This window comes from Odocoileus virginianus, chromosome 13 (assembly GCF_023699985.2).
Source record: "Odocoileus virginianus isolate 20LAN1187 ecotype Illinois chromosome 13, Ovbor_1.2, whole genome shotgun sequence".
NCBI classification, from domain to species: domain Eukaryota; kingdom Metazoa; phylum Chordata; class Mammalia; order Artiodactyla; family Cervidae; genus Odocoileus; species Odocoileus virginianus.
This window is the reverse complement of record NC_069686.1, coordinates 7,987,323-8,011,695: the sequence shown is the minus strand read 5'-3', so window position 1 is coordinate 8,011,695 and position 24,373 is coordinate 7,987,323. Positions and strand designations below refer to the sequence as shown.

The following is a 24,373-nucleotide window of genomic DNA, read 5'->3' as shown; positions in this document are numbered from 1 at the left end:
CAGGCTCCTCTGTCCATGGGGGTTCTCCAGGCAAGAATATTGGAGTGGGCTGCCATGCTCTCCTCCAGGAAATGTTCCCAACCCAGGGATCAAACCCAGATCTCCTGCACTGCAGACGGATTCTTTACCTTCTGAGCCACCAGGGAAGCCCATGTAGATACATACACTCATTCAAATCCATCTATTTCTAGCTACAGAATTCTGTATCCTTTTAGTTTTGGTCAGTGCTGCAATAGTTTAACAGGTTTTTCTTGTTAACGGTAATTGGAATGTTGAATATATAATACTGTATAACTTTGCCCTATACAATTTGCAATATTTTACAAAGAGACAGATTTTTACTTTTCTATTTTTATTTTAAAAATTTTTATTGAAGTACAGTTGATTTAAAATGTGTGTTAGTTTCTGGAGACAGATTTTTATAAGTTTTCCTTCACTGACCTTCCATAATTATATATAAAAAAAATGTAGACATTACAAACATTATTTCTATGCTGAAATAAATGTAAGATAATATAGAATATAAAAATACTTAAACATGTAAAACAACTGTTCTTAGATGTACCATATTACCTTGTAACATATTTGATTTAAATGCCCTTTAAAACTTGAACAGGCAGCAAAACCAAAAGGGATCTACAGACCAGATACAATTAAATAATGGTTCACTTTATTTAAAAAAAAAATTTCAAATTATAGACATTTGGATTTTGTTTAACCAAATTCTGACTCCTGAAAGATAATACATCCCTTGCCATCCCTTCTTCCTGAAAAAAAGGACTTGAACTAGCATTGCTTCAAATTTACTAAACTAACATTTAAAATACAGATCTGACTTCACTACTTCTCTTCAATGGCTCAAAAATGCTGAGACTGGAAAACAAAACAACTAGAGTATAACTCTGGCTCCATGCTGAGAACAGGATAATGACGGAAGCAGAGACCACGTGGGAGACAGTAACAGTCATCCAGGCAGACGATGCTGGGGCTTGTTCACAGGTGAGAAGAGGCAGGAGTCTGAACACTTATGTAACAGGAAAGCCAAAAGCAGAAAAGGCTTCAAGTTGGGGTGGATGGGGAAAAATCAGTGATTCTACGCTGGACATGTTACACTTCAGATAGCTAAAAATACCTAGGGTGCAGTAAGATATAGAGAAAATCTAACTTGAAGGGAAAGATCTGGGCTGCAGATATAGACTGAAGAGCCATTAGCATAAACAAGATTTTTAAACAATGAGACTGAAAAAGATAAATGGCCTGCTATACTGGATGGTATAGCTGCAGCAACTCAATACATAGGTTCCCATTAGTACTGGCTACCATTATCTACAAATCCTGCTGACCCAAGATGGTGTGAATTTCAAATCTAATTCAAAAGGTACTTTCTTTCTGCAAATTTACTGTAAGTACTCCAGGTTAAAATAAGGGCTGCATCAAAAAGTTATTTTATAGGCCTTTTCTATAATCCTTCTGATCTAAATGAGATGAAAGGCTAAAACTAAAACTGTAAATTAAGACTGCACTGAGAACTATTAACTCTGCACACCAGCTTACTGTATCCTCATCCAAAGGTGAATTCCCTCAGTGTTCCAAGAGTGCCCCATGTATATTTCTACCACAACACAGGTCATCAAATCATGGACTTGTCTAGGGTAAAGACTGTCTTTGCAGCCTTTCAATTACAGGTTTAAGAAAACTGGCTGGAATGTAATGGGCTTTAACAAATTAGCTAAATGAAAAACAGAATAGTGCCAGTCATGTCCAACTTGGTGACCTCAAGGACTGTAGCCTGCCAGGCTCCTCTGTCCATGGGATCCTCCAGGAAAGAACACTGGAGTGGGTTGCCATTCCCTCCTCCAGGCAATCTTCCCGACCCAGGGATTGAACCCATGTCTTCTGCTTGGCAGGTGAATTCCTTACCACTGAGTCACCTGAAAAGTGTCTATATATGTGTGTATGCATGCACACAAAATTGTCCATTTTTGTCCAACTCTTTGCGACCCTATGGACTGTAACCCACCAGGCTGTTGTCCATGGGATTCTCCAGGCAAGAACACTGGAGTGGGTTGCCATGCCCTTCTCCAGAGGATGTTCCCAATCCAGGGATCAAACACTCGTCTTTTACATCTCCTACACTGGTAGGTGGGTTCTTTACCGCTAGCACCACATTGGAAGCGTGTGTGTGTGTGTGTGTGTGTGTGTGTGTGTGTGTGTGTGTGTGTCTCCTCCCTCATAGCACAATGGGTAAAGAATCTGCCTGCCATGCAGGAGACCTGGGCTTGACCCCCCTGTCAGGAAGATCCCCTGGAGAAGGAAATGGCAACCCACTCCAGTATTCTTGCCTGGAGAATCCCATGGATAGAGGGGCATGGCAGGCTACACAGTCCATGGGGTTGCAAGAGTCGGACATGACTTAGCAAATAAACCACCACCATATATATATATATATATATATATGTATATATATATATATATATATATATTCTTTTCTTTCTCCCTTAAAAGACAAAGGAAAAAAGGAAAGGGGAAAAAAAAAAAAACAGGATGCAGATTTGTTGAAGATTTTCAATGCCTGAGAAGTTTCTACCTTCTCCATATGCAATGGAGAACTCTAACGGTATTTTAAGAAGGAAAGACACAATCTAGTGGCACTGTGTTTGTCTTTAAGGCAAAAATATTGAAGGAAGAAAAATTATTTAGGAGTAGATATGAAAACCTTTGAAAAGCTGAACTACAATAGTGCCAACAGCAATGGAAAGTAAAGGATGGATTCAAGAAATTATATTACACAAATAAAATTAAGAGGACATGATGAGTAATTAATGTGAAGGATGACAGTGAGAAAGAAACTGACATCTTACATCACACATTACATGACAGTATATCTTAGGTATCACGATTAGAAGGAAAAATCTTTCATTCTAAAAAATCCATAGTGCTATTAAAATTGGTGGTGTCATATCATCTCACAGGTATTAATTAATCCTAAAAGCACTCCCTAATAAATTTCCTGTAGGATTAATGGAAAACAACGTGCAACAGAGAGTACCCAACGCTTAAAGATAACAATGCTACAGCTCTTCTTTTTTTTTTCATTTATTTTTATTAGTTGGAGGCTAATTAATTCACAACATTGCAGTGGGTTTTGTCATACACTGCAGCTCTTCTTACGTGTCTTCTCTACAAGTTCTGTAGTTCTAAGTGAAAGGATTCAACACTACGCTATGTTTTAAAATACTATCTAATTTTAATATATACTTACCATACGCACTGTTATTCTTCTTCAACGATGAGAATAAATACTGAAAGTACACTTTTGACAGATACTTGGTATGTGTAAAACTACAGAGTACTTTAATTACTCAGTAACTGTGTGTGCCACTATGTGAATTCTTACAAACACTGGCAAATCTCAATTTTGCTTACTATATCTATTATATTAACAAGTCAGTGAAATGCTTCTTTGAAAGGCTTATATTTAGTCAGCAATGTCTCCATTCAATTTGCAAGTATTTTCAATAAGTGTTTCAGAGGAAAACTAAGCATATAAATATCACTCATTATATATAACTTTACCATAAATATTAATGCCTGACTCACTATTTTAATAAAGGTTAATTCCAAGTGGTTTTATGCCTGGGAAATCCCATGGACAGAGAAGCCTAACAGGCCACAGTCAATGGGGTATCAAAAGAATCGGACACAACTGAGTGACTAAACAAGTGATTTTATGATGTGTTCTTAGAAACATGCATCTGCATTTATCCAATCATTTAAACAAATATTACATCATATGCCTAATCAAGCATTCTTCTGACTTCACAGAGATACATTAGGTGGGCAGGTAGGTTAGGTAATGATGACTTTGTGAGTCTTTGTGAACATTTGGTCAGCTGTATGCTTGGAGGAGTTTATTCTGCATACTATATTAATACAATACTACTCTGAAATTACCTCTTCTGGACACAGTTCATGTGTGCAACTCATAAAATGAGTGCAAAGCAGTGGAAATGCAATTGAGTATCTTGACTGAGAGGGTAACTCCAAACATTGTTGAAACATCTTCTCAAAAGCACGACTATAAAAACTATAAGGAAACAAATTAAAAATCAGAATCACAATTTTTATAGTTAAAAGTTAGTTTAATTTGATTCAAGTAAATGAAAATTACCAACTGTAGCATTTATTCTTGTAGGAAAAGTTATTTTCCCAAAGAGTTCTCTTTCATACCAATAATCATTTCAGGGTTATAAAAATATTATTTATATAACATCAACACATTTTAAAATAAAAGTTAAAGAGAAAATAAGCCATATCTATGGCATTTGAATATATACCATTTAAACCTTACAGCATCAAAAGTCATCAAAGCTAAGACACTATCAATTGTAAGAAACACCTTTATGTACCACTAAAAAAGAAAAATACTGTCAATTAAACAATAATACACCATCAACTTTAAATTATTTCCAGATTGAAGAGATGTTAAATCTAAAAGAATATGAGGTGATAAAATATAGGTTTAATACATCTTGGAAAAATAAAACAAAGAAGTAGTGAACATGTCTTTATTTTGGATGTGACAAAGTAAGAATGTGGTTAACAGAAAGTATGAATATAAATTAATTAAATGACTGCAAATTTGCAAATTTTAAACATTATTCAAAGTACCTTATTTCCAGGAAAGAGAAGAGGAATTTATTTTCTTTTTGAAATTAATTTATTTGGCTGTACTGGTTCTTAGCTGCAGCATGCAGGATCTCTGGTCATCGTTGCAGTATGTGGGATCTAGTTCCCTGACCAGGAATAGAACCTGGGTCCCCTGCATTCAGAGTATGCAGTCCTAGCCAATGGACCACCAAAAAGTACCCAGAAGAGGAATTTCTAATTGCTGTATCTTTCTTTTACAATATATAGCTCAAAAATAGCTAAACATAAAATGTTACATTTTCTTTTCAAGGTAGCCTCCGGGTCAGACAATAGGACAGGGTTCCAAATCTTTAAACTCTTACAAACTTGTTACATAATAACTGTATTTCCTCAGTTTCTTTAAGAGATCCTTTATGTCTTCCCTGCTGATTAATTTGGATTTCTTCTGCAAAACTGCTAATTAAAGCCCCACTACAAACTGCAAAAATCAGGGCAGACTGGTTTTCTCCCCAAAACAAAATTAATCACAAGCTTTTCATAATGATCTCTACTCAATACAGAGAAACTACTATCACTATCCACTGAGGCTATTTCAGCATTTCAGAATTGAAGAAACCTACCAGGCTATTCTCATCAGCTTCCCTAAAGGAAAAAAAAGATCAAGAAGCAGAAACAGAGTGGACACCGCACAGCTCTGAAATCAGAATACTTAAGTCTGAGTTCCGACACCACTGTTTATTAATTTCATCACAGTCAAGTTCACTTATTCATTTAAATATTTATTAAGTACTTACTCTGCTAAGACACTAAGGAAACAAAACCTTGGCCTCCTTCAAGAACCACATAATGTGGGGAGTGAAGGGGGAGCTACAACTACTGAGAGTAACAGAAGAACTTCATAACAGAAGCAAAGGAGAGGGGAGCACAGTGAGGGAACGGCATCACATTATCATAATGTTAATAGCTAACTTAATACCACAGAGTGAAACCTGTGCTATTGAATTTCTGACATTTGCTCTATTTGACCCCTATCCAAATTTTTTTTTTCCTTTAATGACACAATTTGAAGTGACTGTTCACTTCTTCAAAGAAAGTGTAAAAAAACAAATTCACATCAGTAAGAGGTGCTCTTATAGAGAATTAAAAACAGACATAAGATCCCAACATAGCAAACTTCACTACTGGCAGGTTGTTCTCTATTCCCTTTATTCTTAGAATCTCTAATTAAAACTGTCTTAAGCAACACACTAATGTAAAGTAATCAAGAAACATATCTTTGGATAATAAAAATTTCAAATTCTAATTTAAAGAAAATTACAACATACCAAAATATGGAGAGATCTGATGTTTCCACCAACATTTCCACCAAGGAATCTACCATTTTTGTGTGAAAAATTATTGTATTCATCATCTTTCCAAGTTCTCTGTGATCTGAAAGGCTAAGTGAAGCCTTAGAGACACTAGTATATGCCTGAAACAGTGAAGAAAGAAAACAAAAGTAGTTTAGGCAATGACTTCAGGTATAGACCAAGTCTACAGGAAAAAAAAGAAAAAATACCCACTATTGAAAAATACTTAAAGTTTATTAACAACATCATCTTTTAAAAATTGTCTCCAGTGACTCAAACTTAAAATTCCTATCAAGAATTTCTTTAAGTAAACTGAAATACTATCCAGAAAACAGAATCTAATACATGGGTCATTCAGCTTGAACTCCTAAAGTAAGTGAAGCTACATATCAAAGATATAAAACAATGAATTGTCACATGGTGTCCCTACCAAAAGAAGTTTTCAACTTATTTCAAGAGAAAACACATATTCAAAACAGTAAGATGAAACTTAAGTACAGCACATGTTGACTCAGGGAGGTTTTTGATTATACTGAACCATTAAAAACTGGAGAGCGTAACACACTGTACTAATTGATGAATTCTAGAGAAGCATTCTGAAGGTGGTAAAATTAGTGTTAAGTTGATAAAAAAAGGTGACAGGTTTTAACCAAAACCATCAGGACAGGTTGTGAGGGAAAGAAATTCCACTAAAGAGGTACCAACTCACTGAAAGCAAAACCTGGCCTTGGGTGGTGGACATTTCACAAGCAAGGAGAACAACAGGAGGGATGCCTACAGAATAAACACCATATATCATGCTGAAGAATTTAAACTTTTTGATAAATCACCGAAGATTCTGCGTGATGGATAATTACTGCTTAGAAAGATTGTTCTATGCTTAGGTGGAAACACAGAGGACTGGAAAAGGAACCAGGAGGCAGAGATTCTTAGGGGGCAGTAGTGGTAACAATCCAGACAGGATTATGAGATGGTCTAGGGTGGTAAGGTTCAAAAGTGTTTAATCGGAATGACTAGATGTGGTAGGCAACGGAAGAATTATGGTTGATGGCCATGGTCCTGCCTTTTGGGAGACATTCCTTCATGAATTTCACATGTGCCTACACAACTTGCTTGATATGCCAAGAAAGCACAGCCCAGACCACTCGCTATCTCAGCCATTTCTCCAGGCCTCAGAGCTACCAAACTTGAAAAATAAAGTGTCCCTCTAGAACAAAGAGCAAATATGCTTATTGTTGATGATAAAACAGAGAGTTCCTCAAACTCAGTCCTCCTTAGTTTAAGACATGCTCAATGCATACACAGCATTCATCCGGGTCTCTCTGCACTACCCCCAAAAGACACGAAAGCAAGGGAAAAACAATGTATATATCTGGATGCTCATGGCACTTCCTGTGCAGTGAATTAAGTTCTCTGTCTCTAATCTAGGAGACCCATGTCTTCTCCTAGTATCCATGAAACAGTAAGAGACTAAATAATTATTGCCTTTTAAGTAAGAGAAAGATCAAATTTCAGTCTCTCCAGTGGGAAAAGGTCACTACATAGATGAAGTTACCATTCACTAAGGTAGGCGCATCACAAAGCAGAGTTCTATAGTTTGGTGTTTGTGTCTTCTACCAGAAAAAGGGAGAGAATGTAGAATATGATGGCAATACACTAGTGGCAAGATGTATTCTGGACATTCATCACAAAGTAAGTCTAACTGAAGTGTAATTCACCTTTCATCAGTTTTAAAGTACAAAAAGAAACCAGTAGTGGTTATGAGTTCAATAAAGACTTCCACTAACTGAGAATAATTTTTAAATTTCTGAATTAAAGTATCACTGTGAAAATAAATTCAGATGAAATGGACAGTGACAAAATGAGATAATTTAATTTAAAACTCTTGACAACAGTGGAGGGAGAAACATACTTCATTAAAAAAAATAAAAAAAACTGGTTTAAATAAAAGTCTAAAATATGAACTACCCAAGTAAATTAGAAGGCAGAAGAGAATGAGTGACTGAAGATGCTTAAGGGACTAATGGAACAAACAGCAGAATGAGATCCTGATTGAGGAAAAGAAAAAATGGCCAAGAATACATGTAGAGAGGGAGAACTCTTCTTTTAAGACTACGAAGATCCCAGTGAAGGTAGCAAAGCATACTATCACATTCCCTGAAAGGCGTATTCTTCTAGCCTTGCCCTGCTCAAGAAGTGATATATACAGAGCTCTACATCTTTCTCTGACCATATACTTACACCTAGTAACTCTTATCCTTCTATCAGATCACTGATCAAATTCAGATCATTCATATCTTCTGTGAAGGTATTTTCCTTCCTATAGTAATATCTTACATTAAGAGGGCTCTTTTCTTGCCCTTTCCTGTGTAAGCGATTCTCCTACTCCAACCTGACCCATCTTTCAGTGTGTGGATAACAAGCTGTTTCCTCTATGAAGCCATTACTAGTCATTCCACTTGAAAAAAACTTTCTCCTAAGAAAACTGTAATTAATTGACAAACACACTCTGTCAGTGTACTAATAATCATACTGTCATTTTATCTGAAGCTTTTAAACTATTAACATTTTCCTATCTTTTATGCCTTGTCTCCAAAGCCAGATGTATAGAATATCCAAATGAGGATTGTACTCAACTGTATAAGTTGTCAGTATTTTATCTCCCACATCCTGTAGCCTAGTCTGTGATCTTGAAAGCCTCACAGTTGACTTGCTCTTGGTCATCTATGCAAACATCCCAGGTTCTGGACGTTGCCTTCTACCTTGCGTTTTTGTCCTCTTTTCCTAGGTAAGGCTTAGTTTTATGTCCCATTACTTTCATCCTTGGTATGTTTTGACCTATTATCACTATAAGATAAGAGTCTAATACACAACAGAAAGGAGCTGAGTGCCTGTTTGTCCTAACCATGGTTAAGAGCAATGTTATGGGTTGAACTGTCTCTCCCAAAAAGATATGTTGAAAGTATAACCCTTAATACTTCAGAATATAACTTTATTTGGAAATAGGGTCTTTATAGACATAAGTTAAAATTAGATCATTAAAATGGACTCTAATCCAGTATGACCAGTGTCTTTATAAAGAGAAGAAATTTGGACAAAGAGATAAACAAAGAAGGAAGATGATGTGAAGAGAGATAGCGATGTCATTACTGTTCTAAGGGAAAATAAAACATTCTCACACAGGGATATATCAATTCTATACCCCTAATGCTCACTCTAAAGCTTCATACATTGCTGTATGACTGCAATAGACAAAGGTAAAATTCTCAAGTGAGTTTTTCAAATGAGTAAGTTGAATAATTCTGGAAGTATTCAAATAAGGGTTAATTTGAAAGGCATCTAAATCTGTAAAATTCTCTGAACATAAATGTTGGCTTAGGAAAACTCCCATAAACTGAGAGTAAGAGATTGAAAACAGTTCAAACTTGTGACGATGACTTTCAAATTTTTTAATGTGTATATATCCGTTGGCACAGTAATTCTATTTTCAGTCATTTAATAAGCATGACTTACACACTGTTTCATAAGGTTTTTTAGCACAAGAAAATGTTAATTTTAAATGTTTATTTAAAAATAAAAACTTTACTTTTAACTGGAAGAAAATAACATATATACTATTAAATATTTGGAGGTGGTAGTATCTCAAGTATTCTTCCCTGAGTTCCCACTAATCAGTTCTGCGATTTCAGGGAAGTTACTTAAAACATAACTAATTATCAACTCACATCTGTCACAATGGCTATTATAAAAAAGATAATATATAAAGAGAGTTCGAGAGGATGTGGAGAAAAGGAAATCTTGTTTGTCAATGGTGGGAACGGAAATGGGTGCAGCCACTATGGAAAACAGTACAGAGGTTCCTCAAAAACTATAAACAGAACTACCATATGCTCCAGCAATTCCACATCTGGTATTTATCTGAAGAAAATGAAAACACTAATGCAAAAAAGATATCTATATCCCTTTGTTCACTGCAGCATTATTTACAATAGTTACAACATGGAAATAACCTGTGTCTACTGATGGATGAATGGACAAAAAAATTGTGGGATACACACACACACACACACACACACACACAAAACTAGGAATATTATTCAGCCATGAAAAGAGAAAGGAAAACTTGCTATTTGTGACAATATAGATGGGCCTTGAAGGTACTGTGCTAAATGAAAGAAGTCAGAGAAAGGCAAATATCATATGATCTCTCACTTACATGTGGTATCTAAAATGACAAAAACAAACCAAAATGAACAAAAGAAAAAACCAAACTCACAGATACAGACAACAGATTGGTGTTTCCTAGAGGCAGAGACGGAGTCAGGGGTAGGTGAAATGGGTACAGTAATCATAAGATACAAACTTCCAGTTACAAAATAAATAAACATGTATCCTGAAGAGCAAAGTCAAGTGGGCCTTAGGAAGCATTACTATGAACAAAGCTAGTGGATAAAATGGAATTCCAGCTGAGCAATGTCATATCCTAAAAGATGAATGCTGTTAAAGTGTTACACTCAACATACCAGCAAATAGGAAAACTCAGCAAAGGCCACTGAACTGAAAAAGGTCAATTTTCATTTCAATCCCAAAGAAAGGCAATTCCAAAGAATGTTCAAACTACTGCACAACTGTACTCATCTCACACGCTAGCAAGGTCATGCTCAAAATCCTCCAAGCTAGGCTTCAACAGTACTTGAATCGATGTACAAGTTGGATTTAGAAAAGGTGGAGGAGCCAGAGATCAAAGTGCCAACATCTGTTAGATCACAGAAAAAGCAAGAGAATTCCAGAAAAACATCTACTTCTGCTTTATTGACTATGCTAAAGTCTTCTGACTGTGTGGATTACAACAAACTGTGGAAAATTCTTCAAGAGATGGGAACACCAGACCACCTCACCTGCCTCCTGAGAAACCTGTATGTAGGTCAAGAAGCAACAGTTAGAACCAGACATGGAACAACAGACTGGTTTCAAACTGGGAAAGGAGTACGTCAAGGCTATACATTGTCACCCTGCTTATTTAACTTATATGCAGAGTACATCATGTGAAATGCTAGGCTGGATGAAGCACAAGCTGGAATCAGGATTGTGGAGAGAAATATCAATAACCTCAGATATGCATATGACACCACCCTTATGGCAAAAAGCAAAGATGAGCTAAACAGTTTCTTCATGAACGTGAATGAGCAGAGTGAAAAAGCTGGCTTAAAACTCAACATTCAATAAACTAAGATCATGGCATCTGGTCTCATCACTTCATGGCAAATAAACAGGGAAAAAAATGGAAGCAGTGAGAGACTTTATTATCTTGGGCTCTAAAATCACTGCAGATGGTAACTGAAGCCATGAAATTAAAAGATGCTTCCTCCTTGGAAGAAAAGCTAGACAGCCTATTAAAAAGAAGAGACACTACTTTGTTGACAAAAATCCATCTAGTCAAAGCTATGGTTTTTCCAGTAGTCATGTATAGATGTGATGAGTTGGACCATAAAGAAGGCTGAGCACTGAAGAATTGATGCTTTCAATTTATGTTATTGGAGAAGGTTCTTGAGAGTCCTTTGGACTGCAAGGAGATCGAACCCAGGCAATGCTAAAGGAAATCAACCCTGAATATTCATTTGAAGGACTTATGCTGAAGTTTCAGTACTTTGGCCACCGGATGCAAAGAGCCGACACACTGGAAAAGATCCTGATTCTGGGAAAGACTGAAGGCAGGAGAAAAGAGGACGACAGAGGATGAGATGGTTGGATGGCATCACCGATTCAATGGACATGAGTTTGAGCAAGCTCTAGGAGATGGTGAAGGAGAGGGAAGCCCGGCTTGTGCAACAGCAAAGTGTTGGACACAACTGAGCAACTGAACAACATGGGCTTCCCTGTTACTCAAACGGTAAAGACACTACCTGCAATGTGGGAGACTGGGGTTCAATTCTTGGGTTGGGAAAATCCCTCGGAAAAGACAATGGCTATCCATTCCAATATTCTTGCCTGGAAAATCCCATGGACAGAGGAGCTAGTCAGACTGCAGTCCATGGGGCTGCAAAGAGTTGGGCATGACTGAGTGACTAACACGTTCACTGTCTTTCATGCGATATATAGGATGGTGACTATGATTAATAAGACAGTATATCTGAAAGTTGCTAAGCAAGTAAATCTTAAAAATTCTCATCACAAGAAAAAATAAATTTTTAACTACATATGGTGATGAATATTTACCAGATTTATTGTTGATCATTTCAAAATACACATATACACTGAAATCACTGCTGCATACGTGAAACTAACATAATGTGAAGTTCAGTTCAGTTCAGTCACTCAGTTGTGTCCAACTCTTTGCAACCCCATGAATCACAGCACGCCAGGCCTCCCTGTCTATTACCAACTCCCGGAGTTTACTCAAACTCATGTCCATCGAGTCGGTGATGCCATCTAGCCATCTCATCCTCTGTCGTCCCCTTCTCCTCCTGACCCCAATCCCTCCCAGCATCAGGGTCTTTTCCAATGAGTCAACTCTTCGCATGAGGTGGCCATGTTACATTTCAATTATATCTCCATTAAAAAAAGCTTTTTCCATGAGGTAAAGACTATGTTAGTTATAACAATACAAAAGAAGTCTTTTCAATAGGTATACAAGGAATATTTTTTCATATTAAGTTATGCTCTCATGTTAACTAACGTATTCAGTAACAAACAGAATGACAATGATAATTAATGTTATTCTTACCTGTAATCGAAACCAATCTAATCTCATTCCTCTGAAATCAAATACTTCCCCATCTTCAACTACAGTAACAGAAAAAAGATTACAAAGCAAATTAATAACCTATAATCACATTTTAAAATTTAAGGGTTAGGACAATTCCACTTCCGGACATATATACAAAAGAATAAACCCATGTTCTTGTGCACACCAACGTTTATAGCAGCATTATTCACAATAGCCAAAAGGTAGAAGTAACCAAAAAGTTCATCTACAGTGGACAAACAAAGTGATATATACACACAATGGCATATTATTCAGCCTTAAAAGGGGAGCAAATATTGTAACATGGATGTCATGTCATGGATGACACGCTGGAATGCTAAGTGAAATAAGGCAGTGATAGAAAGACAAATACTATACAGTTCACTTATGTGAAGTATCTAGAATAGTTTAACTCATAGAAACAAAGTAGAATAGTGGCTCCAGGGGCTGGGTGGAAAGGAAAACGCCTGGGGGTGGGGTGGGGGTGGGGGTGCGTGTTACTTTATAGCTACAGTTTCAATTTCACAGGATGAAAAATTCCGAATATTTATTGCACAACTATGTCAATATACTTAACTCTACTGAACTGTACACTTAAAAATGGTAATGTGGCAAATTCTATTTTACCACAATTTTAAAACGATAGCTAAGAGTGAAATAATTCTCATCTCCTATAAAGGTGATGATGAGGCACCTCTGCTAAGAGAAGTGTAAAGTACAGACTTCTCTCTAAACACTGTGATTCTCATTTTGCTTACATATCAACTCAAAGTACCTAGAGTAGAGCATGAGGAATCCTGTGAACAGAAACTTTGGAAAGCATGCTGAAGTTCCACAAAGTAACTTTGTTTAACCAAATATCATCAGGCAAGTTTACAGCAGATTCATTACATAAGTATGTTTAACTTATCAATTTATAAGTTCATCAAGTTATCAGTTTATCAATATTAAGATTAATAAAACTAAAATAAATTTATTACTCAGAAATTTTCAAGGTTTCTGATACTTTTTATTTGAAGATTATAAAACTAAAATATCAGTCTACTGGAATGGAGGAGTATCCAACTAATAGGCAATCTATTATATGACACCAACTTTTGTGATTGATAGATCTGAACTTAAGTTCGTATTCTAGAACTTAGTATCTGTTAAAAAGTGTGGGCAAACTATGTTGAATAACTAAAAGGTTAACCCTTAAGCCTCAAGTTTCCAAATGTGTTAAATAAAAATAATTAACAGCTTTTTAACATTGATGAAGACTGAATAAGATAATATATATAAAGTGCTTGCTCAAATTAATGATTTCATTAATGGTATCCATTACTGTCATAGGTAATGCCTGGACCATAATATAAAGTTTGTTATGATACAGGATGCTCATTTTTCTTTTTTGTAATTACAAAATACCTTTTTGCCTCTAAAATACCATTGTGCCTCCAGCTGAATATGAAGAAATGTCAAGCTAAACTTCTTATAATTTTTGTAAATATCACCACACATCCATCTTTAAAATCTTTGCTTCAGAGCAAACAAAAGAGAACAGATTAAATATGCTCCAAAGTAAGATAACACTGTAAAAACTAACTGTTAAGTCCTCTCCTCAATAACAGAATTTGAAAACCTAATGGCAAGAAAATACATTTCAATTTAAAAGACTTATTACCTTGTTTTACACTTAGAGAAGTCATAGTGTTAACAAAAGAGGACATGATGATCGATTCATCTTCAGGGCAAACAGAAAGATTCTGGGGGAAAAAAAGTGATAAAAATAATGATAAAAATATTTAGTTGGGAAAAAATTCACAGGTCCATCAACTAGTAGGTGAATAAACTGATATATCCATAGCTGGAATATTTTTAAGCAATAAATAAAAATGGAATGTTTATACACACAGTAACATGGATGAACTCAAAAACATGCTAACTGAAAGAAATGAAAAACAAAAAGTTATATGATGATGGGTTTCATTCACATGAAGAAAAATTTTTTTCAAGGCAAAAGTGACAAAAAAGCAGATAAGGGGTTGTTGAGGATCTAGAGAGGGAATCAACTACAAAGGTGCACAAGAAAACTTTTAAATGTTGGAAATGCTCTTTATATTGACTGGTGGTGGTTACATGAATGTATACAGCTGTCCAAATTAAACAGTACCCTAAAAACAACTGACTTTTATCATGTATAAATTTTACCTCGACAAAATTAGCACCAAAAACTCCCTGTGAAAATGGCTTAAAAAAGTGAACATTTAATAAACTGTATCTGAAGTAGATGCTAAATGATAAACCTTTTAAAAAAGCATATGCTTATTAGCTCACAAAAACCATAATTTTCAAAACACTAAGACCTGTACAGCCATGTAAATATACACAGAATTCTATACTGTACAATTAAAAAGTTAGAATGATAACTTTAATGTTACATACATTTTACCACAATTTTAAAATTTAATTTTAAAAGTTACCATTTTAACCAATATTACAATGAACGACTGTAACAAGTTATCTTAGTTCTAAATTTAAATCCTAGAAATGGTTAAAAAACTATGCATGTAAATACTTTACTTGCGGGTGGTAAGAAGCTCAGACATTTAACACATTTAAATAGTGTTATTTGTACTCATGAACTGTGTGATACGGATCAAGTTACATAAGGTCTTTTTTCTTCACTATACCTACCCTCAGAGCTGTTAATATACTATTGATAAATGTCAATTATTAATATTAGTATCAGTATTGCTGCTGCTACTATTACTGTATCAGAAAAATAAGAAATTAATTTTCTCATTATTGCTAAAATAAGACACAAAAAGACATGGAGTGGCTTAAAAATTTTAATACTTTAACATAATCTGTAAAATGTATTAATAAATATCCAGTTAGTCATAGCAAATTTCAAAATGCCACAAAGCAAGGAGTCTGATTTACTTTTTAGACTGTGATAGCACAGTAGCCTTTGGTTTATCAGGTATGTAATAACTATTATAAAAAAAAAACTGTATTGCTGTCCACCTGAAACTACCACATGTTAACTGGCTATACTACGATATCAAATAAAAAGTTTTAAAAAAATAACTACAACAAAGCAGTAACACTTTGCCTTGGATAAAAGCAGCTTTTTTATTCCCTCTTTTAACAGACTTTCTAGAAAGGAAGCGTATGAGCTCCATCTAGTGGATAAAAGAAGAAATAAACTAGGGTAGTAAACTGTAAGCTGTTTATAACTCAGGGTAAACAATTACATGAACAGCTTTTTTCTTATTTGCATTTTTAGGTAGGTTTGAAAGAAAATGAGGATTTCAAAGTATGGTTATTTCTGTGGAAAACCAATAGTTTTAGATTCACTTCAGTTCAGTCGCTCAGTAGTGTCTGACTCTTCGTGACCCCATGGACTACAGCATGCCAAGTCTCCCTGTCCATCACCAACTCCAGTTTACTCAAACTCATGTCCACTGAGTCAGTGATGCCATCCAACCATCTCATCCTCTGCCATCCCCTTCTCCTCCTACCTTCAATCTTTCCCAGCATCAGGGTCTTTTCCAAGGAGTCAGTTCTTCACATCAGGTGGCCAAAGTATTGGGAGTTTCAGCTTCAGCATCAGTCCTTCCAATGAATATTCAGGACTGATGTGCTTTAAGATGGACTGGTTGGATTTCCTTGCTGTCCAAGGGCCTCTCAAGACACTCTTGTTCTTTTGCTTTCTCTGCCTCTTCATGTGACCCCCAGTAATTTCTCATACACACTAAGCCAGGGTGATTTTCCTAAATATTATATCTGATTTATGACTAACCTCCTCTTTTGCAAGATCTTCTATAATTTGGTTACTGTACACCTCCACCCACCAAGATAAAGAATTATTCCCCGCACGTGTTCACTTTAAGCTTTATACACGCTTAAGCATAATGCCCATCACACTGGAATACAACTAAATGTTTTCTTTGCTCTAGATAATGATCCCCTTGACAAAATATGACCATGACTTATTTACATTTGTAACTTCACCATGAGACAAAAGATTACTTTTGTAAATGTTTACTGAGCAAACAAATCAATTATTGGAATGGAGGGAAATAAGAAACAAACGGGAGAATGGTATCAGAGTTTTTTACCTGCACAAGCTCATTGAGGACAACAGCATCAAAGCCAGAAAGGTACTGCACGTAATATCTCTGCATTACAGGTCCATATTTCCTTACATGTGCTCTAAGCTCTTCCATATAAAATATTAATTCAGCAATGTGCCTTTTTTTATTCAAGAAAAAACATTTCAAAAATTAAATTCACTTACTATCAAGGAAAATATGAAATGCCTTTGATATTGCTACATCAAGTTTTTTCTTAGAAAAAGCATTGTTAAATATTTAATGTCAACTACTTTCTTTTTTATATTATCTCATATACAGAAAGAAACCATGGAAAGCAAAAAAAGCAAAGAATAAAAAATTGATAAAGGAAAACACAAAATAAAAATAAAATTATGACATCTCATAAATACATCATTAAAAGTCATAAATAAAAGAAGGTTAGATCTGTTTCACCCTAGATAATATACATGTTTCAATGCTGTTCTCTTGAAACATCCCACCCTCGCCTTCTCCCAGAGTCCACAAGTCTGTTCTATACATCTGAGTCTCTTTTTCTGTTTTGCATATAGGGTTATAAGGTGAAACAGATCACCAGCCCAGGTTGGGTACATGAGACAAGTGCTAGGGCCTGGTGCACTGGGAAGACCCAGAGGGATCGGGTGGAGAGGGAGGTGGGAGGGGGGACTGGGATGGGGAATACATGTAAATCCATGGCTAATTCATTTCAATGTATAACAAAAACTACTGTAATGATGTAAAGTAATTAGCCTCCAACTAATAAAAATAAATGGGAAAAAATAAATAAATAAATAAATATCTCTATTCACCCATAAAAAAAAAAAAAAGAAGAAGGTTAGAATATTAGGAAAAAATAAGATTTTTCTGTATGCTATCATTTCTCTGATTCATTTATCTAACTTCTGTTGAGGGACTGTGGACTAAAATAAGAGAAATATATTACAAATGACACAGCTGTAACTCCACTAGGATTATTATTCAAATTTTTGTGTAATAAATAATTCTGAAACATGAATCCTATAAGAAATACTATAGCACAAAAACATACCTCTGCAACAACCTAGAGTACTAGCGAGAAAACATTTAAGCCTTAATTCAAAGTTAAAGTTGACTTTGCATTCTAATTCATATCACCTAAGAATATATTTTAAATATTCCATGCATCATGACAAATATGAAAAGTCTTAAAGAGTTTTTCAAAATAATTTTACTTTAGTCCCCAAATTTCATAGCCCATAAATCAAATATACAAAAAATATATTTTTTTTAATTTGCTAACTTACTTATCTATAAAGTCATCTGCACTCTTCTTTGGCATGTTATCTGCATGACGAAGTAGCCAGATAATTTCATCACGGGCAAAGGATAATGCCATAAAAACAAAAAGTGCCTGATAGATATTAAAAAATAACACTGTTTACTCTCATGCAAAAATTAAAAACAAACCTATCCAAAATCTTTCTCAAAGTGAAAAGTCCCAGGCAAAACTGGTACTATCAACTCTTAAAGACAGAAGTAAGAGAACAGGGATCTTCAAAGCACATATCAAAAAAGCATGCACATAAGTAAGATGTGAGGGAAAATGCAGGAAGGTCTGATTTACAAGAACCAAGTTAGCAAATCCACTCTCAGATAAATATAAAATCTCTTACATAGTTCCTGACTCAAATTTTAATAAAATTTCAGAGAGAAGAAAAAAAAATTTTTAATTTTAATGTGGCACGTTTGAAACAAGAATTAAATCAATTACCTTAGGACCTAGCAAGCCAGGCTGATCAGAGAGGACAGTAGCCAATTCTTTCAGTGCAGACCTTAAAAACTTGCGTCTTTCTCTGTGCATTGACCCACTATAGGAAAAGACAACCACCGTCAGAGTTTATGTTTCTACTACACTTATTACTGGCAATTAATTAACATCACTTCAGAGTCAACTTCCAAAGTTTTCTTAGGAAACAGAAACACTTAAAAATATCTTCTACGTGTTTGTCATTTACCCTTTGTCATTTACGTCTTTACCCTTGCCTTTTGTGCTGTTTGGTAACTTTTTTCACTTCTCTCTACCTATCAAGATGCTACTCAAACTTTAAGACCAACTCTTCAAAAAGTATTTCCCAATATAGAGATGTCTAATCCTGAAGAATTTCTGCCAGTTAAGTACCATATAGCCTAGTACTCTACAAAATGGACTGTGAAATCCTTAAGAGTAAGCACTTTTTAATTGTATACATTTTTATCACTCCCAAGTAGAATCAATAAATATAACTTAATAAATATCTGATTATCTATATCCTCATTTATTAAGTATATTGCTATTAAATATATCATTATTTGATCACTAGATCATGTCTGACTCCTTTTGCAACCCTACGGACTTAAAACTGACTAAATCAAAGCTATATTCATTAAGGTACTGGGATGAAATCTATTTGGTGCTACTGTTCAAAAACAGAAAGAGGAGGAAAGGATAATCATAAATATTCATGTACTTGGTATCTTAAAAATAAAATAAAAATTAGAAAAAATTTATTCTCACAAATTAATAAAAAATCAAAGAATATTCTAAATACTCCAACTCCTCATACTGTTCAAAATATAAATCATTCCAAAAAAGTTTTAAACTTTAGATAGTTGCAAAAAATTGCCACTCCACAAACAGATGGGGAAAAAAATGGAAACAGTGACACACTTTATTTTCTTGGGCTCCAAAATCACTGCAGTTGGTGAATGAAGCCATGAAATTAAAAGACGCTTGTTCCGCCAAAGAAAAGCTAAGACCAACCTAGACAGTATATTATAAAAGCACAAACATCACTTCGCCAACAAATGTCTGTATAGCCAAACCTATGGTTTTTTCAGTAGTCACGTGTGGATATGAGAGCTGGACCATAAAGAAGGCAAAGCGCCAAAGAATCGATGCTTTCAAACTGTGGTGTTGGAGAGGACTCTTGAGAACCCCTTGGACTACACGGAGATCCAACCAGTCCATCCTAAAGGAAATCAACTCTGAATATTCATTGGAAGGACTGATGCTGAAGCTCCTAGAGTACTCTGGCCACTTGATCTAAGAACCGACTCACTGGAAAAGACCCTGATGTTGGCAAAAATTGAGGGCAGGAGCAGAAGGGGGTGACATAGGATGAGATGGTTGGAAGGCATCATCGACTCAATGGACATGGGTCTGAGCAAACTCCAGGAGCTAGTGAAGCACAGGGAAGCTTGCCTGTGCTGCAGTCCACAGGGTCACAAAGAGTTGGACACGACTGAGAGACTGAACACCACATCTATTATATGCCAAAATCCTAAAGAGAAGATACATGCAACATGAGAAGTGTAACTCTGACACCACAGATTAATTTTGAATACACACTAAAATCCAACCTTTACCTATGTGACCTTAGGTTCTACCTCTCTTAAGCTCCAGACTCTCATCAAGGAACAGGGGTGATGACACCTGACTCAAGATCTATCTTCCATGATATCTAACATACAGTACTTTTCAATTTTAGTGTAATTCTAACTGCCGGGAGCCAGCACACGAGATCCCACCCATGACAAGGTCATGAGGAGAAGACCTGACAGGCAAGGCAGATCAGGACTCCAGGGATTCAGAAAAGCTGCCCCGGTGCTCACCTTAAAGATGATCTCTGTCTTTCTGATGCTTGCTATATTAGACTACTCCCTAATTTCTGTGACACAGGTAGACGGCCTTCCCCATCTCTCTCCAAACAGAATCAACTTAGAACTTTAATCAACATGTCCCCCAGACGGCGGTATCCTGTAAAATTATCCAGGATGAAAGGAGTGTTTCAATTTAGACCCCTTTGCTGGCATTTCAGCCTGCTTGGCAAATGCATACTAATGCATATGACTGCTCACAACACCTTAATCATAAACAGCATAAAGAACCTGATCATACAAAAGGCCCTAATAGGCACAGAGCCCTTCGGGGGGTGAGGAAGCCCTATTAGAGAACACAAAAATATTATTCTAAAAGTGGTTATAGTTAAAGATTTAGAAAAATAAGAGTTTAGAATTGTTAATTTTAACCAGGAATGCTAAACAGGGGCTGCCTCACCGGAGCTGCAGAGTCTTCGTGTGGTAAACCTTTCAGATAAATTTAACTGATAACTTCTGCAAAAGGACTGACCTTTGTGTTCAACAAAGAATAGATTACAGAAAACAGCTTTGCATTCACCTAGGTCAAAAAAAGTAAATAGGCCCCAAGGCCAGAAGGTAATGTAACAAGACTCTCACAAACAAGTATGCAGAAAACACCCTGGTTTAGTAAGGAGGAGCTGATGTAATACTAAACTATCTTCCCCTTAAAAATGTACTAACTTAGAAAATAAAAGTTACGGTAAAAAAAAAAAAGATTTGCCAGACTCTGCTGCACACCCCCAGTCTGGTCTCTCTCTCTGTCTCTGTGTCTCTCTCTCGCCGATGCCATTCATCCTGAGGGTACCCCTGGGATGCCTGCGGGTATCCCTGCGGAGGCTGGACCCCGGCATCTAACAACAGGCTCTCTGCTTACTGACAATAATAAACTCACCTGGTGTAGTGTCTAAAAACAAAGTGGGTAAATGTTTTGATTATTTTATTATACAGGGTTGCTACAATGAGTATTACCATCAAGAGAAGATATAAACACTATGTCTGGCATATGTTAATGAATGGTGTAAGAATTACTAATGCTCACTACTTATAACTCTTTTATATAATGCAGGGAAAAAAGACTTTTATAAAAGATAGCTGTGACACCATATATCTGCCAAGGGTTTAACATATGAATAAGCAGGCCTGGAATGGAATTCTAACACACTCCAAAGCATGTTATTTGTACTAGAGACTGGTTTTATAATAATACAAGCACTTTATTTAGAGTGAAAAATAAAATGCATAAGGAAATAATATACTATAGTTAGCAATAAATAAAGATGATTTAAATTCCTAATATCTATGTTATAGCCTAAGCCTAAATTCTAAAACTTCTTGTAGTTTTATATTTTCACCTATGACTGTGGTGTTATCTTTTCTCTGTCTTGTAGATATACTGATGGATCAGATAGTGTTATCTCTACTGTACCTAGACTTACTAAAGATATTCTATACAAGTACACTATATAACAATTAAATGAATTACCAAATTATTTCATGAGAAAATTGAAAAGTTGTTCAAACATTTTAAATACACTAATATCTAATTTAAGTTATCTATATATTTTCTAATAAAATATATTTACTAATATTTGGGAAAGGTACAGGATTAACATAGTTTGAAAAGTAAATACCATTGGGGGAATGCACATGAAGTAGTACAAAAACCATCATAACTTGCCAAGTATTGGTACCAGAGCACAGGAGCAATAAGAGAAATGAATGACACCAAAATTAATTCCTCTGTATGATATTCCTTAAGAGCATTTAACACTTAAAAAATATTAAAAATCTGTCCATACTAATAACAAGATGACTAGATACAGAGTTATAAACATGTTCCTCATTGATTGGAAGTCCCCTACTTCTACTGCCACATCTTACACACCATTAATCTGCACTCACTTCAACAAAACAATGCTTTAAGAAAGGAATTCTTGATTAAAAGTTTCACAGATAAGTTAGAACCACTTACGCATGTGACACAGCTGCCTCTTTGCATTCTCTTATGTCATTAATACGCTTATTATAGCTATGAGCCAAAAAAAAAAAAAAAAGAAGTATGTTAATCTTAATTTGGTCAATAACAGTAAAAACAAGTTAGTCAAATACTAGTCAATTAAAAATGTCTTATTATCAACTGGCTTATTATCAACTGAGAGTCAGAAAAACTGGCTCTCAAACTGGAAATACATGGAAGAAGTCTACCCACATCATTTTGAGCACCTTAAGTACCCCATCAGCTCTTCCTAAAACAATAAATCTCGTATTACATTAAAATTCAGTAATAAAATTAAATTTACAAAGCAGACTTTTATTTTCTTAAATCTCCAATAGGGACACTAAATTATACTTCTAAAATAATTAACAGTGATTTCCAAAAACTGCAAGTCCTGACAAAGCTATTACTTTTGGCTTTTTATGTTACCTCATAAGCATAAAAAAATTTCTCAAGGCACATATACTAGGAACAGAAATTCTGTGGTGGAGAAAAAGAGCAGGAAAGCATTCGATTACTTTAACTTATTTTAAGGGATAGACCTATGGGTGATTTTTACTCACCACTGTTTTAAGAAAGCACATTTTTTTCAAATTAAAAAACATTTAAAATAGAAGACACTGAATGCCAGGATCAGAGAGCCTAAAAGTGCCATCTATAAAATAAACTCTAATAAGGATATGCTAATTTCCTGGCTTCTAAATACATAAAAATTCAAAATTCCTAAAATGTTAAAGAAAAATTATCTTCTTAACCACTTATACCAAGAACTTCAATTTCTAAATTAAGTATGCTAAGATTTGTGTATTCTTCAAGCAAATGTCATAATTCTGTAACCACTGACCTGTATAAATGATGAGTTTTCATATTTATGGTCTGACTTGTTAATTACTATAATTCACTTTTTAAGTTGGATCAATCACTCATGATTTAGTAAAAAATTAAAACTTAAATATAGAAATTCTTAAATGGTAAATTTAACACAGAAAAAGCATAACAAAGGAATTTCAAGAGGTCCAGTGGTTAGTACTCGGTACTTTCACTGTGGTGGATCTTGGTTCAATCCCTAGTCTAGGAACTAAGATCCCACAAGTCATGTGGAGTGGCCAGAAAAAAAAAAATGGCATAATGAAAAAACAATTGGTTTCATGAAGCCATTAAATTTATCTGTACAATATTTACCTGACACTCACTCAATATACAGAAACTCTCTGGTTCTAAGTGTTTACATATATTTAAACATAATTCCCCAGAGAGGATGTCAATATGCTAAGGCATAAGTTTCAGGATTTTTGATCTGAATCACTTTGAAAATGACAAAGCTCACAACAACATAAGGTATTTCCAGGTACTCCACCATCTAAAATAAAAAGTGAACTAAGAGTTGAAAAATACAGAGGGTGCTGTTTCTCACACTATGGCTGAGAGACTACCTGCATGAGAAGGCCAGAATCACATATGGTGACAGAAATGAAAAGAGAGACCACCTGTGAAGGCTAGGGGAATGGACCAGGGATAGCAGTACTGACCAGAAAGGCACAAGAGAATTTTCTGGGGATAATGGAAACACTCTGTATCTTGATCTAAGTGGTCACTAGGGGTATTCGTACACAAAATTGTTGAGTTGTTCACTTAACATTTATGCATTTTTCTGTCTGTAAATTTACCTCAATAAACTACTTGGGGGAGGCGGTGGGAGAAAAGGGCAGATTTCTTTACCTCTCCAAGATATAGATACAGGGGATTTAGGAGGTTAGGGGTGATGCCCAGGAACCTGGATTTTAATTCACATCCCAGGGTACTTCATATGCATACTACAATCTGAGATGGTATACTGGCTTAAACTGTCAGTACTAGACATATCTTTACATTTTAA

General features: G+C 35.3%; 1 protein-coding gene across 2 annotated transcripts in view; it reads right to left on the bottom strand.

Annotated features, from left to right (window-relative positions):
• The window catches only part of NCKAP1 (NCK associated protein 1), a 70,569-nt gene that overhangs the window by 33,578 nt on the left and 12,618 nt on the right, over positions 1 to 24,373 (bottom strand). For both annotated transcript variants that reach the window (XM_020899462.2, XM_070475912.1), the window contains exons 9-16: positions 22,474 to 22,530; positions 18,595 to 18,691; positions 18,128 to 18,234; positions 16,851 to 16,983; positions 14,408 to 14,489; positions 12,724 to 12,782; positions 5,976 to 6,121; positions 3,955 to 4,087 (exon numbers count right to left, since the gene is read on the bottom strand). In XM_020899462.2, the coding sequence (XP_020755121.2) occupies positions 3,955 to 4,087; positions 5,976 to 6,121; positions 12,724 to 12,782; positions 14,408 to 14,489; positions 16,851 to 16,983; positions 18,128 to 18,234; positions 18,595 to 18,691; positions 22,474 to 22,530 (814 nt within the window). The remainder of the gene's footprint in view (positions 1 to 3,954; positions 4,088 to 5,975; positions 6,122 to 12,723; positions 12,783 to 14,407; positions 14,490 to 16,850; positions 16,984 to 18,127; positions 18,235 to 18,594; positions 18,692 to 22,473; positions 22,531 to 24,373) is intronic.